The sequence below is a fragment of the Fulmarus glacialis genome, unplaced genomic scaffold (genome assembly GCF_000690835.1).
Source record: "Fulmarus glacialis isolate BGI_N327 unplaced genomic scaffold, ASM69083v1 Scaffold46500, whole genome shotgun sequence".
Taxonomy (NCBI): domain Eukaryota; kingdom Metazoa; phylum Chordata; class Aves; order Procellariiformes; family Procellariidae; genus Fulmarus; species Fulmarus glacialis.
This window is the reverse complement of record NW_009189138.1, coordinates 2,037-18,209: the sequence shown is the minus strand read 5'-3', so window position 1 is coordinate 18,209 and position 16,173 is coordinate 2,037. Positions and strand designations below refer to the sequence as shown.

General features: G+C 37.1%; 1 protein-coding gene across 1 annotated transcript; it reads left to right on the top strand.

Moving 5' to 3' along the window:
- Positions 1 to 2,649: 2,649 nt before the first annotated feature.
- On the top strand, positions 2,650 to 13,691 carry TMEM156 (transmembrane protein 156; the record flags this gene model as incomplete). The annotated part of the gene is made up of 5 exons (XM_009581135.1): positions 2,650 to 2,850; positions 6,143 to 6,424; positions 7,944 to 8,204; positions 10,321 to 10,428; positions 13,590 to 13,691. Coding segments are annotated over exons 1-5 (853 nt in total), but the record flags the coding sequence as incomplete, so codon positions are not given.
- Between the last annotated feature and the right edge of the window lie 2,482 nt (positions 13,692 to 16,173).

The window sequence follows — 16,173 nt, the reverse complement described above, 5'->3', positions numbered from 1 at the left end:
GGGGCCGTGGCTGATCCTCTTCCCAGCGGGGGAGGGGAAGCACCGGGGGAGGCAGTTTCGCCTTTTGTGGGGTTTCTCTTGATTAACCTTTATAAAAGGTCTCATCCTGTCCCTGTGTACCGTTGCCTGTCTTCTAAAACCAGAAAGCTAAGCGTTTCCGTAACTTCCCACTGCCCCATTTAAGTGAAATAAATCTGCAGTGACACACAATGCAACCGTTAACCTCCTCTCAGAACCCTGGCGCCGTGTGGTGCTGAGGCAGCCTGTACTCGCCCTCTAACGGGCAAACATGCTCCAGCCTTTGCCGGCCTTGTTACGCAATGCCTTAGCGGTGACCTCTGCCATCCAAAGGCAGAATAATTTTCCAAATTAATTGACTGTGTGACAGTCAGATGTGCCTCCGACTGATAAAACTGATTTAAGGGTGTGCGAGATCATTGCTGAGGCGTGGCGGTAGAAGTTTGCTGCAGTAATGAGGTATATAGTGCTTTCTTTGCCTAATTCTGTAAGGAAATGTGGCCTACGTGGCTGTGTGCTTCGTCTGTCTGCCAGTTCCGATCCCAGCTCACTTTAAACAATTTAGCCAATTTTAACTAAATTTGACTGAAAGATAGGGTTTTCCAAGGTACCAGTTATTCTGGATGTATAAAAATTATTAGCTTGGTGGAGGAAAGCATGCCCCCAAGAAGGAAAACTCATGTTTTTCACTTCAGTTGGTGGGTCAGGCCACACACATGCACGTGATCCAGCTAGTTTACACATGCACGGCTGCTAAGGGTAATAGTGTCTAAAGGTTAGGGTGTCCCTGGGATGTGTGGACAGATCATACGTGGGCCTCCTGAACTCAGAAACTAAACTAAGTGTGCCAACACAATAGCCCTAAAATAGATATTCCCCATCTGGTTACTGCAGAGTTCTTGGAAACCTCCTTCTGTAGAATCTGAAACTCAACAAATTCCACAGGCCATTATTATTATATCAGGCTGAATTTGGGTGTGATTCTGTAACGCAATTTCTATTCTGACCTTGGGCACTACCAACAACAACGAAAGTCTGAATCATAGAATCATAGAATCATTAAGGTTGGAAAAGACCTCTAAGATCATCGAGTCCAACCGTCAACCCAACACCACCATGCCCACTAAACCATGTCCCTAAGCGCCTCACCTACGCATCTTTTAAATACTTCTAGGGATATGTATCAGAAAGGGATAGATACACATACTACTTGACAAAGTCCTCCTGTTATTTTCCTGTATTTTCTCCATTCCTTCTGGGCAGAAAGGATGGATGAACACTGTGCAACCTTGAAAACAGGAAAATATAAATAACTGATATGGAATATACTTAAGGTGCAATGCAGCCTCTCACAAAGTACAGCTGATTTGCTAACAGATGACAAATATAAATTGCGCCGTGGGTGTATTTTACTTTTTAAATTCGTACCTATGATTTTTTGTATCCTTATTTCTTCTGCTGTACCATAATGTCAAAAAATCAGTTCATTTTGCTTTGGTTTCATTGCTTTCATTGCATAAAAGTGCTACATTTAAAATATCATATTAACAAATTTATATTCGCTACAGCTCCATTAAGAGTCTTTCTATAGAATGAATACTGTATTTGCTTCCACCTGGCTTACTCACCTTTTGAGATAACTAGATGACAAGAAGAGCATTTCAGGTTTGTAGGACATTTCTTTTTTTAACTTCACCAGCATCGCTTCATTTTTGTAGTACTCAATATTTAATGGGTTGTGGAAAAAAATACTATATCAGAAGAGAGTTTACTGAATTAATTAAATCCTTCATACTGTGTATACTCTATATTTGAGTCAAATTGTTTGTTTTTAGATATACATTACTCAGGGTACTTTTATTTGGAACTTTTCAGAAATGTTCTTTGCAGTCTCATCTGTAAGAAGAATTTATGGAATATCATGGTGGTTGTCAGAATGAAAGACTTCACTTTTTTAACCAGAAAGTGTAGCTGAAAAATTGTGACTACAATGTATAGGAATAGTAATGGCTTTATTCAGTCTTCTTGTGGTGTAAAGGATAGTAACATACACACTGAAGGCACTCTACAGATTGGCAACACATCAGTTGTCTTTTAAGAATACAGCAGCAATGATAATATGAACATCTCACACTGAGTTCATTGCACTTATTTGCCAGATCAGAAACTTTAAGTTGTAATGATCAAATTAATAGTCTATTAGAGTCTTAAAGATTTTGTATTACATTAAATTATCTTCCCCCTGGCCCCAAAGCATATGTGTATAAATAAAACAATAAAATCTCCATATCTGACTCATGTGGTTCTGACTCATTTTTATAATGAGGGTCTGACTCATTTTTAAAAAATCTTCTTGGCCAAATGAGAACAAAATTCCTCCACAAAGATGATTCATTTACTGCTTGGAAGGCATATGAAAGTGGCCGTTAGGGGGTGATGTTCCTAAAACAAAACTACCCCAAATGAATAAAATAGTTTCTATGCCTGAGTTTTCTCTTATTTTCATCGTGGTACGTGAGTTTTATCTTCAGCATATTAATTTGAATCATCCTCATCTATGTCAGTGTAAGAACAGAATTTGGCTCTCTACAGCTTCAAGTAATGAGAAATAAGAAGAAAAGTCGTATTAGAAAAAGGAAATGAATAGACGCTATTTTGCATAAAGTCTGAGTTAAAAGCTAAACCGGGAAGGAAGTTACCACCACTGTGCTAGATGGGAGTGCTTCAGTGACATGTGCTTGCTTTTGAGAAAATCAGAACTCTTCAGATTAGTACTAGGAATAATTACCATGTTTATTTTATGTTTACCTGAATTTTTCAAAATCCATGAAGGTGAGTGATCAGCTTTTAAAATAGCCTTTTATTGATTCTAAAGTCTGATTGCAATTGAAAAGTTGGCACGTGCTTTCCTAAAAGCGATGGTTAGGATGCTGTACTCATACGGACATTGCAAAGCGTATAGATTTCTTTTGTTAGATTTTTAACCAACAGAGTTAATTATATGCGGTAATTTGAAGGGAGTTTGTCATTCATTTACGTACACTGCAAAATTTTTCGTAACTATTTCCATGCAACTGTACTTTTGCTATCTTCATCATGAAGAGAGTAGTTAAAATATGTATGTTCTTTTATAGCAGATACTTATGTCTTAAAAAATAACTTTTTTTAAGTTTCTATACTTAAGTGCCTGTAAAACTTTGTACAATTATTATCTGGTATGAGAGATTGTCTGTGACAGAGATATGCAGTGGTAACCTGACGAAAAGTAGAGCGGAATAGGTGTAATTGAGTGAAGGAAATCTTTTAGCATAAATCCCAAGTGCATCTTGGTGATCCTAAAGGTCAATACTGGATTTAGGATGAATGCAAAATATATGTGTGGAAGTTATGCATTCAGTGCTTTCTTAAAAATCCATAAATAAATTAATATTAAAATAGTTTTGTCACATCCATTCCTAAGTAAGCTTTTGAGTAGATAAACGTTACAATAAAAAGCATCCCTTTGACAAATGGTGTGTATTCCCAGGCATCATGAAATAAATTATTTATGAAGCATAATTTTCTGAAAAAAAAAATTAATATCAAAGTATATCCAGATTAGGTTACTTATATTTACATTTCTATTTTCATTAACCACAAAGAATAAACATGACAGTAACTAGAATATAATTTATAGATTTTTATAGTTTATAAACAAACAAACTTGGTAAGCTGTCGTAAGTTTCAAATATCATAAAATTGATGAGTCAGTTTAAGATGTTGGAATAATTAATGTTTTACCTCCATGCAGAAGTAATCAAAGTATTTGCTAGCACAGACTATACAAATAAACAATGACGTGACTATTACCAGAAGAAAACATTGACCTTACTGTCAAACATCAAAGAGTGAATAGTTTCATTTTAATAGAACTGGATTTTCTATGGATAAACACCCTGTAAATAGAGGCTTAATAAAGGAATTTCATAATCACAGAACTTCCTAACATTAAGCATACAGATTACAGATCTTTGAATGTACAGCAGTTTCCTAGAGGTACTTTGCATGTTTTCATCTCAGTGATCCTCTTAACTCTTCAAGCTGTCTGCGTTCAGATTTCATAAAACCCTTTCCACAATTCTAGTGGTGTTTACATTTGGGAGGGTGCTTCCCAGTCTGGCAGTAAGGAGCAAGCCTCTTGTAGGTACGGCTCTCTGTCTGCCATGTAATCCACTGGGAAAGTCTAGTCTTTTTGCAGCCCTACTTACAGTGTTCAACAATCCTATATATATCCTTCCCTAGAAAGTCCACAGTCCTGTGAGTTGGAAGAAAATAAAGTTACAGATGCTAGATGGTAATTTGAATGGCTTTCTCAGTAGAGATCTTTCAAGAGGATGGTAAGCACCCTCCCTAACAGGACAGCATTCAAACTTTTTCCGCTCAGAAAACAGGCCTTTCACATATCTATAACATGGCTCACAGGCAGCTCTGGAGCCTGTTTAGCCGCATGTGAAGTCCAAAATGGTCTTCATAGTGCTGTATGTAGACTGCTGTCACAGCACAGTCAGTGGATTCCCAAGCCCGTGTACAAATTTCTTGGTGAAAGGGGTACAGTAGGGAATTGCCATTAGTTGACCTTGAGAGCTGTAGCAGTGGTTTTAGACTGGTTGCTCAGATGCACACACGCCTTGCTGTGAGAGCAAAATAAGCATTCAATTTCCTGGCTCATCTCCATAGAGAGGCTCTGCACAAAACACCTCCTTCAGCTGGAAGAATTTGACCTCAAGACCTGCTCCACTCCAGGTTACGTGGGTCAGATCGTAAGCATTTCGAGGAAAATGTTTTGACTTGCCTTGGGGAAAGATCAAGCTCTAAATTTTGTCTGACATTTTTCCTTTTTGTATTAAAATGAGTTATTTTCATACCTGCATAGGATGTGTATTTTACATTTCAATTTATTATGTTTTATAAGGAGTTTATGGCTTTCTGATGCAGTGTTAGTAAAGTGAAGATAATTGACTTTGGCATTGGATTTTGGATTTTATTTCTGTATCCTGTCTGAAATCCTTTACTGAACTGTTTCTGAAGTCAGCCTGCTGCAATGTGAGCACCGGTGGCCTGTTGAAGCTGTCAGATTGTGGCTGAGCACTGGAGCAATTAAAGGCTATGTTTTTCTCTCTATACACAAGGATTTATGAACATATTGCTCCAATTACTCATAATGGGAGTTAGATGCAAAATTTCCTCTTCATAGAGATGCAAGGGTACGACTAGAATTGGAAGCTCAGCTACAAAACTATAGGTTAGTGCTGCATCAACTCCAAGAAGTGGTTATTTGTATTCATAAATGAATATTTCATGTTGGGGTTCCAGAAGTTTTTTATTCTTAAGTTTTTTTTTCATGTTGAAAAAATAGTTCAAAGCTAACTCAAGTAAAAATGCATGATTTGTACAATAAAGCCCTACTTTATTGTGGAAGACAGCTAAAATAACACTCATTAATAATTAATTTTGTGTGTTTTTTCGCTACTTGCCAGAACTACATTAATGTACTCTAGCTACGGTAATTTGATACTGAAATTTGACTATGAATACCAAAACCGATGGTCATAATTAAGATTCGTGTTTGTTGACTGAACATAAGAGAACATGAAGGGTGTAGTGAGAGGATTCAGCAGCGTTTCTGTGTGTTTTCACTGTGTGGTTTCAATGTCATTGGAAAGAAAGTTTTCACTCTGATTATAGCTATTTTACAACATACTTCACTTGTGCGTCGCAACTGCACAGTTCAGGGCTAAGTTCCCCCTCCAAACATGAGTGCTTTCATCTTTTTTTCAAGTACAGTCAAATCCGAGCAGCTTTGAAACAGGAATGTGACTAGATACCACCACAAATTCAAGTTAGTATTACAAGAGATTTCATACAATTCAGCAATAACGTCCAGCATCGAGGTTGTGGGAAGGCTCTGTGCTTGCTTTCTCTCACTTGTTGATGCATTCAATACGCTGCTGTAACGCTCAAGAAAGAAAGTGCATTTCATTGTAAGATGGTTAAAGTATCTGTTACATGATGCTTCCATGCACGTATTTGCCCGTGTGTCCTATATGACTGTCTTGCTAGTGCTCTTTTTTTTTTTTTTTTACAGCTAACACTGTAATTGTGTCATGCGTGGATACCTGTTCATCAGATAACACCACTTTTCCACTTTGTACTTTTAACAATTCTTGCAAAAGATCACTGCAACAAAGAAGAGAAAACCAGACTATTTTACTGAAGGCCGTTGTAAGCCATTCCGATTTCCAAAATATTCCATGTATTTGTCAGTCATCCAGGAGGGAACAACAGTCCCCTACTAAACACACAGAGTGTGAATTCAAGACAGATGTGAATGTTGATCATCAAGGATCAGGGTCAGTAGCTAAAAAAAGTAAGTAGGGGAAGAGAAATACTGAATTTTGAAGTAGTTAATTACAACATAAAAGACATGTTTTCATTTGGTAGTTAGAAGAAAATTATAATATGCTGCTGGTTCTCTATGGTCTTTGAAAATCTATGAACAATGGCTTTTTTTAACTTGTCTTTGCATGGCTAGAAAATGCGCATTCTCAGTGGCATTCATTCCTGGCTGTCAGTGAAACATGTTGGTAGCAAAATGCTGATTTCTTTTCTTTGAGGATCTTGTATAAAATAATGGGTGCGGGGGATGTCATTATCTTCAGGGGGCTTTGTATTGGTCTGGAAGGAGGGTGCTGTGAGAAAAGAGTGCCTGATCCAGCAGCCGCCTGGAATATTTCTGTTGCAAATTTGACCTCTGCCACCTGGCTTTTATGAACGCTCTTATATCCCCATCTTTATTCTTTTAATATTGCTAAATTTTCTAAAATATTTCATTTATTTTTAAGGAGTTGTAGTTTCTGATCAGTTTTCATGCTGAATTTGCTTTTAAATGTCATTGCGGAACTCTACATGTTGATTGCTGATATTATATGAAGATAGGTTGTGAGCAAGTATCTGAAGAACTAATTCAAAGATGGTAACTATTCAGATGGCAGTTATACAAGACATAACAATTTTTGTGCTTGTAGTCTATGATATCCACAGCTGTGTAGTATCAGAAATGGCCTTGCATGTTTCATAGAAGGCAGCACTGAGTAAGGACTGGCACAGCAATACAGAGAAGAGTTCAGCAACATCCACATCTTTTCAGAGCGGTAGCAGCGTATTCCTTCTGTGCCATATACGCTTGCAAAGTATCTGGAAACTTTTGGGGAAGAGGATGCCTTTGAATTTTGCTTTGCTAACATTGTCAGCAACGGGGGCAACAGGCCAAGTCCTGAATGTAAGAAATGCAGTTCTTTTCCAAATGCATCATTTTCTTATTACAAAATAGCTGTCTTAACAAGTATGGAAAATAACAAAACAAAAAATACGTGGACAAACTCTGTTCTCAGTTGTACCTACACAAGTCTAACACTTTCGACAATGTCTCACCTACCGATGTTTCTTGTTAACATTGTGCAAGTCTCACAGCTTGTGTGGTTTGAAGTGAAACAAGGACCTTCTCAATTGATAGCAGATAGACTAGATGTACACTTCAAATCTCTATCATCATATGGCTTTTGCTTGGTTTTTATTTTTTTCATAGCCTGATTTACCTTTGATAACAGATGACGAAACAACAAAAAACTGAAAGCTCTGAAGCTGGTAGTAAAGCAAAAAAGGAGCTATAATTTGCAGGGGAAATATATTTTGTATGGATAATCAATACTCTTCAGATCTGTTCAGAATAAGTTTACATGGTATCCTTTTGTCCATTTTATCATAGTCAATGTAAAACCCTACTGTATGTTTTTGCAAATGAAACAGAGAACTTATTTTATTGTTCTTTCTGAGAGTTGTCTCTTTGTCTACCATATGTTATATAACAGTTTTGTTTTAATTTTTAGTTCCAAAAGCAAAAGGCTCACTTGAAGTGAAAACAAAAGATGTTATTTATTTTTATAAATACTTTAATTTCACTACGGTTTCCGAGAAAGAAGAAGTAGAGCATAATACTTACTACCTGCTGGAAATCCACATCAACAATTCTATAGTTGGAGGAAGAAATGCAGTCGAAGAATACCTAAATCATTCCTGTCTAGTGGCAATGATGGAAGACCAAAATGACTGTATAAATATTTCACTGCAACTGAAGTCTTACGTGGAATGTAAGTTACAAAGGAGAGTCAGAATGGAAATCAAACCAGAAACAACATGAATCTTGCAAAAAATCTCCACTAGGTAGTTCTCTGCTTTCAGCAACCATTTGAAAGTATTTAAGTACTTCACAAGAAAAGAATACAATTTTGATCATCTCTTAGTAAAATACCATCTTTAGTAGGCAACTGACAGTTTTTATAGTGATTTAAAGCAGGTTTAGCTGTGGCTTTTTCTTTCCTAGAAGCAGCACAGCAAAGTAAGTGTCTGGACATTTTTTTGTTTGGCGGTGAGAGACTCACAAATTGCATGTATGACAAAACCTGGAATTACATTTTTTCCTCTCCCCTCCCTGATAACGGCATAACCCTGTTGTCTTGGAGGTAAATTAAAAAATTCCTTTTAACTTCAGTGGCAGGAGAACCAGGAGACGGGTTTGACTTCTCTTAATGTCGTACTGCAATATCCTACTATACAGCCTTACTACAGCACACTTAAAAGAGAAATCTTCAGCTGAACTAGGCCTAGTTTTCGCAGAGGACAGCCTGTCAGCTTTTTAAATTTCTCTTTGTGCTGCAGGAGTTTTTTGGCTGATTGCCGGACCATGGTCAGGGCTTCCAGCCCGTCTATATGCAATGCTTGCCATCTGGAAATTGCTGAATTATTACATTCATTTAGTTTTGTATGGCAAATGCATTTTATGCTGTACCTTTGCTGGAAAAAAATACGAGTTTTGGAGTTGGCTAAAGCTATGTCAAGTAAGTCTAGGTAAAATCCTAGAGAAGAGAGGGCAGCTTAGTTTTTTTTTTAAATAAGTAGGTCTAGCTATGAGACAAGTAGGGTTTGTAACTTGCCCTGCTACCTTGTGTTGAAACTATGAGCTAACCATCCTTTGCTAATGGTATTTACCTGGGAAGTAAGTTATCTCAAATTAACAACAAAAATTAACAATACATCTTTTTTTCTATTTGCTTCAAAACAAAGCTAGAGAGGTGCTCAGGGCTTTGACTAGGCAAGGTTGATATACAAGTCATTACAAGTCACTACAAGATGGCTAGAGTACTCTGTTTGAAAGGAGCCTAAATGACTGTATAAAAGATATTTTTAGTTCTGAATTAGGAGGGATGAGCTGTGCTTACCTCAAAGAGCCATGGGGTTATTGGCAGTTGCCTCATGAATTCTCAGTGGAGAAGATACGCAAGGGAAATTGATGTAGGTCTAATTATACTATTCTAAGTCAAGGAAAGGAAAACAGTGGTTTGGCTATAGTCTGTAATTTGATTTTATATGAGTCATAGTAACATAGTTGGTTTTTAAAATAGTTATTTGACAATGCTAAGGTATGCATGCATTAACGTGCAGCTGCCAAAGAAGTTTGAAAGGTTTTTCAAACAACCAGAGAGGAAAGTTCCCCACATCCTTTCTCTGTGGTATATAGTCCTGGCTTGTACTAGTTACTGAACTAATTCCCTGCGGAATGTGGGTGTATTTCTGCAGCAGCTGTTGTCCGAAAGAGCAGCCTACCTCCTACACTCAGTCCCACACTGATTCTCCCCCAAGGCATCTTTGGTTACAAGAACTCTGCAGAGAGGTCTTGATGGCATTTCCTCACATTTTGATAAGAATGTAGATTACTTATCAAAATGTTCTATATGTAGAATCTTACTTTCTCCCGTATATGAAGATGGACCAGGAGGTTGAGAATGCCAGTACAGGCCAGTGTTGGACAGTGGACCAATTCCTTCTGTGCTCTGTCCAAACAAAGAGGGGATATATATTACCCTTGTTCTACCTTAAATATAAATGTTGACTTTGAAGCATTTTCTTCCTGGCTGAGTTGCATGTAACAGTTTATACAAATAGGAGAAGTTTTCATTCACTTAGCTATGTATAACTATTTCAGACATGGGGAGATAAATACAGGTGAAAATGAAGCTAAATTCTAGATAGAAAACTTAATTTCAAACAACAAAGAAGGCTGAAAGAAAAAGGCATAATCTTCTATTTTGTTTTAAATTTTCATCCGTGGGGATAGGCATGGTCCAAAAACCTACCAAGATCGAATGTTCTGTTTTTCTCTGCTAGTGATTTCCTGCTTCATTTTATCTCCTCTACATTTTATGACAGATCCAATGTGTGTGACGAAGATCATTTGGCTCACTATGATTCCAGTAGTTTTTGTGCTTACTATTTCAATCGTCATCTACAAAATAGTCCAAGAAAATGAACAAAACTGTAAGTAACAAAAAGTTAATCTGCATGAATTTAAATTTCTATGCAATGAAAAATGTATTAATTTACAATAACAAAGCTGTTGATTATTAGTGTGGTTCAGTCACCGATATTTTAATTGTAAGATGGTAAAAGCTTCTTATAGAGGGACTGAAATACTCAGATGATTGATACTATCACCTCTCACCTCTGAATTGTGGATGCAAATCCAGGCTTGTGGATGGTGAATGAAATATGGTTTATTTGACAGATGCTTGGTGGCCTATGATCCTTAGTGATATGAACTTCTGGTTTCAGACTGATTCCAGCAGCTAAAGCAATTGCAGTTGAACCTTGTTGAAGGTCTTAAGCAGAAATGCCAATGACCAATATAAGCAGATTGAAATACCCTTTCCTTCCTGAAGATGATTCATCTAGGTCGTGGTCAATAAAAATTACACGACAGATACGAGGAGATATGCACTCAGCTGTCTGTCCTAAAAACTGGTTATCTAAATTCAGCGGTGGTGTAATCCCATAGAGGTCAACCAAGCTGTGCCTTCTTAACCCCAGAGCTGAATTAAGCCCAGATACATTTCTTCTCTTTGCTGTTATTTCAGCAAAGCAAATATTGCTGTGATTTTTGAATCAGCACTATTGACTATTCCAAGTGATTAAAACTTAGGTATGAAAGAACTTGTCCTTAATTCAGAGACAGAAACAATTGTTTCTACAGAATGCCTTCACCAGCCAACACAGGCTCTTCCTATGCAATTCACTTGGGATACAGGCTGAAATTGGGATTTACAGTACTACTTCTAGCAAGGATAAAAGTGTAGGAGTACCCTGAGCTTGAGACTTTTCAGCAGTCAAGATAAAGTCCTCTGCACAAAAACAATGCAGAGAATTGACTGCTTGTCAGCTGCTGGTCCTTGCTTTTCATCCCAAGTCAGAGGTAGGTGGTACAGGGAACATGCTTCCTTTCATCAGTGTGAAAAGAGTGTTACTTAACCTGTTATCTGAGATAATAGCTTTTAGATGCTTTTCACAGCAATTTCCTGAGACTTTCTACCCGTGTCAGCCCTGAGTGGGCAGAATGCCTCTGGACAACCAGCATTTTGTTGCTATTACCAGGCAGATGTCCATTCCCCTTGTAGTCCAGAGCTGCCGAATGGAGACCTTGGGTCACAGAGGTAATAAAAAAAAAGATGAGCCATATCCATTCCCCTGATCATCCTTACTGTATCCACAGGTGGTTTTGTAATGAAAGAGCAATAGGAGTCTAGCTTTAATCATAACTGAACAGAAGGAAGAAGAGTGCCCACACACAAAATGTTGCTGTGATTTTTTTGCATAATGTAAATATTTTATGCATATATTTTTAATGAATAAGCAAAATAGTTGCTTAAAATGGCAACTCTGTGCCGCCCACCAAGTGATTAGAGAAACTCCTTGTGAGATTGTCTTGGTTAAAATACATGATCTTTTACTTATTGCTAGACCCAAATTCTGAGACCTACTTTATGTATATAAAAATCCCACAAAGTGTAAATTAGGTCTTTATAAGTGGGCTATTAAATGCTCTAATTTAAAGGACTTTTATTTGTAATTTCAAAGCTACCTATAAATGTCATGAGTATGATTTTATGTGCTTTGAGTAATAATATCCCATTTTTAATGCAGAACTGTAAGTAGTGATGACTAATGATCTACTGCCTTTATTCTTAAATATCAGTTTTTGATTAAATGCAGGTTTTTCAGAATTGTCATGGACACAAGCAGGGAGGAAAACATGCCCTTTTGAGGCTTCTAATTACTCATCTGCTTCTAGAATACATTTTCTGTTAATAGAGGAATAGTGTTTTTATTAGTTAAATTTACAATATATAACATTATAAACAACATCAATATGTTACTGACAAAAAGACAAGCACATAAAAATCAGATTTAAGGGTTGTATTCCTTATGTATATATATTACGATGCCACCTTTAATTGCAAGTCTATATACTGCTTTTTTCAGTGCTGCCCAAGGAACACAGCAGAATATTACTATGTGCCTAAAACAGCTGCTAAGAATTTTTACAGTCATAATTCAGGTAGTAGTTTTTCTCTTAATTTCTAAGCACTACTGAAAGCTGTTAAGAAATACGGAATTATTCTTTTCCTCTTGAGACCTTCCAAGACATTCTGCTAGGCAGACTGTGAGACTCTCTGAAACATTAATGAGGTTATTTCCATGAGTGCATAAAATAAAATATCCAAATAAACTTGGTGGAGGTTACAACTGATCCATGACAAAGGAGTGAAATTAGAAATTAGTCCTTTTGCCTTTTCCCTTCCACTCTTGTCTTACGAACACTTCCCAAGCTTCCTTTGACACTGTTGCAGTGCATGCTTAGGGCTTCAGTGCATTAGATCTCTGCAGGCTATTCATAAAAAAATCATGACCTAAATAATGCTAATTTAATGAATTTCTTAAAGATGAAGTTTTCTAGTGTTCTCAAAAGAAAAAGATAAAAATCAGTTCTGTTATGTAGAATTGGAGCAAGCCTGTCATCAGAAGCTGGCTGAGCCCTGAACTGCTGTCATTGTGGAACAGGGCTAACCATAACAGCTGCACAATCCACTGCAATAACCCCACCAAGAGCACAGGACTAAGCAAGCAGCAGAAGGATGGAAAGCCTGAGGAGTTCATGAACTGGGTGCTGAGGCCAGTCAGGGGTGTTCAACCCAGCTCTATTTTTCTCTCTCTGAGTGGTGTAGAGCTTGCTCTCAAACTCTGCTTCCAAAGATGAACACCCCACACTTGCAAAGAATCTGTCAGCTTCTTAGGTTGCCAGTACACTCCATCCTTGCTATTCCACTGTCAACAGTGCGAGTCTGAACCCGTACTGGAACATGTTCTTCTTTGATAACCTTCCAAAATTTGTTCAAGGTACACAGTATAGAGGAAGGAAGAAATAATTTGAAAGGGGCAAACCTGAATGGAATTTCCAGAAAATTTCATTCAGGAAAATATAAAACATCTGGCCCTAGGTTCTCCTCATTACCTTATTTCAAAACCTTCCTGTTTTTTCATGGAAAGTGTTTAACAGTTTAAGAACAAGGTGTTTACCAGCTTTCTGTCTAATCAGTGCCATATGTAATTCTGTAGTTGAGGATAACGCATTTTGTTTAAAACAGATTGTAAACACAGAGTAGCAGCAGTTTCTACTATTCTAAGAAGAAGGAGTTCTAGACATGCAAGAAGAACTGTATGTGCTACTAAAATTCATCCCTTTCCTGGTAAGTAATATAAAAGTAAAATAAAAACCTAATAAATCTTGAGGAGGTCAAGAAAGACCTCTTAAGTCTTTCCTGTCAGAGGATGCTTCAGGTTTGTTTCAGTTACTTTGATCCTACACAAATTTGATCTGGCTTATGTTATGGAAACATTTTTATATCATCAATAAATAATTCTGACGATGAAACTATAAGAAGACTTACGTATATCATGTGGGAATGCTTCGCCCAGTCTTCCAAATGTGTTGCATTAATGACTTTGGGTTTTTTACCTCCTTTTAATTTTTGACCATGTTGTGTGATGCATTTGAGGTTTGGCAGCTGAGTGCTTTGAGCATGTATAAAAAGTATACAGACAAGTACACATGTGTATGTATGCCCTATGTGTTTATGACTCTTGACAAAATCTGCTACCAAAGGATGGAATAGATGGCTGCAGCAGGACTCAGAGAATGACTCTGCTGGCACTTTGTACCCTATTTCTAGGGAAAAATTCCCACAAAGTACAATTTTCTAGTCTCAGATAGGAATTAAAATGTGGTCTTCTGAGAGTGTAGTATGTTTAGTACAGATAAATTAAATGGCATGGCTGAACTCAAAGTTTTGGTTCTAGAAATTATGATTTGGTAACAAATCTCTGTGTGAGGGGAAATTAGCAGCTGTAGCTCTGAGTGTTACTGATATTGCTGGAAGAGTCGTATGCTTTAATAAATTCCATGGATTCTGGTTGCACGAAGGGAGCTCTATCTTTAAAAAGATTAATGTGGACATATATAACAATAGCTCTGAATGGCAAACCAACCTCCTTCCAAAACAAGAACAGCTACAAAGCCAGCAAATGAAAAAAATGGTTTTAAATTTGGCTAGGCTTGGGTATCTCCCTGTTTGTTTTGTTGGTTCTTCAGGAGTAAGAGGAGGCTCAATAATTTCTCTCTACAACTCAGTAACTCATGGCATTTCAATTTTACCTAGCAAAGAGTGAATAGCTCCCTGTCTGTCTGAACTCTCCTGGGAGTACAATTTATGCTCCTCGCTTTTAAAGCACTGGCTACGTCTAAGATGTATTTATGACCTCATTATTTTCGTCCCGCAGGAAAGGAATTCTCTTTCTAACATCTTTTGTCTAATACCATACCTGTTTTATCAGCATGTTCACAGTGGCATTTTTAGTGTTGTATATCCAAAGGCATTTTTGACAATGGAGTTTTGTGGAAATTCAAATGTAGTTTTATTAAATTTTACTGAAGAGAATAGGAATCCGATATTGGTCTGTCATGCTTGCTTCTGTGTTCCTCCCACTTCAATCTATCCATTTAACGCAGAAAGATGCTTAGCTGTATGAACTGCTGTAATGGGTTTTATTTTAATATGAAATTCCTTGATTTCACACACCATAATTCCAATCAGTCCAGTCAATTTCCCCATTTATACCAATGTAATTTAAAGTAGAATCAAGACCATAGGAAAAGAGTTCATTTTTTCCACAGTTGCTAAGTTTAAGATTTGCCACTGTGATAATGGATTATAAATAGCCATAGATGACTTCTTTGACAGCCCTTGATAATATTTTCACTATCATTAGTGCATAGCTTGGAATCTTGAAACAAAACATTGAGATCAACTGAAGACAATACAACCAGCCTGGAAACACTGTAATGACACTAAATAACTATGTATCTGAGAGGATGTGACAGTATCTCATATAGACAAAAAGATGTATAGGTACTACTAAAAGGTTATTCAAAGTTCAGAAGGGATAAGGGAAGAAAGAGAAGGAAACCTATATTTTGAGAATGAGAATGATTTCCTAGGTAGACTCAGGAAATTACTGTCTTAATACCATTGTGGTCCTACAAAAAGATAATTTACAGCAGGGATGCTGGTTTTGTGAAACTGTTAGTGGCTCTATGTCCATGAATCATTACCATTAAGTCTGGTGGCCAGAGGAAAGGAAGAAAAATGTATAGTATGTTCTCTAGGGTAGGATTAAAATTACAGCCTTCCAAATTCATGGTACTACAAAGGATTAAGCACATATAGTGAGCATAAGGGAGCTTTAAAGCATTCTGGTCATAAATGTTGACTAAATGTTGTCTGTGCTGTTAAGTCAAAAAAGTATGCACTAGAGCGTGGGCTCTACAGAGCGTGTTTTGTAGACTTTGGATCTGTTCCTGCTATTGCATTTATGTGAAACAGTCCCTTTAATGGTATGAATCGACAAAACACAGTTGCCCTTAAATGCAGCCACAAGAGAAGGGAAAGGGTACAGGGTGCTTTTTCTTCAGTGCAAGAAGTAAGTATTAAGTGGCTGATCTGTATTTCCAGACACAGAGCATTTTTGTATCAAATAGGACTCGATAGTAGTAGCACATGGAAAATAATCCATAGAAGAAAAGTCAATTCCTTGCTTTGTGTTCATGACAGAGAATCTTAGGGAAATTCCCACATAAGAGACTTTTATTGCAAGAATTTCTTTGAGGAGCTT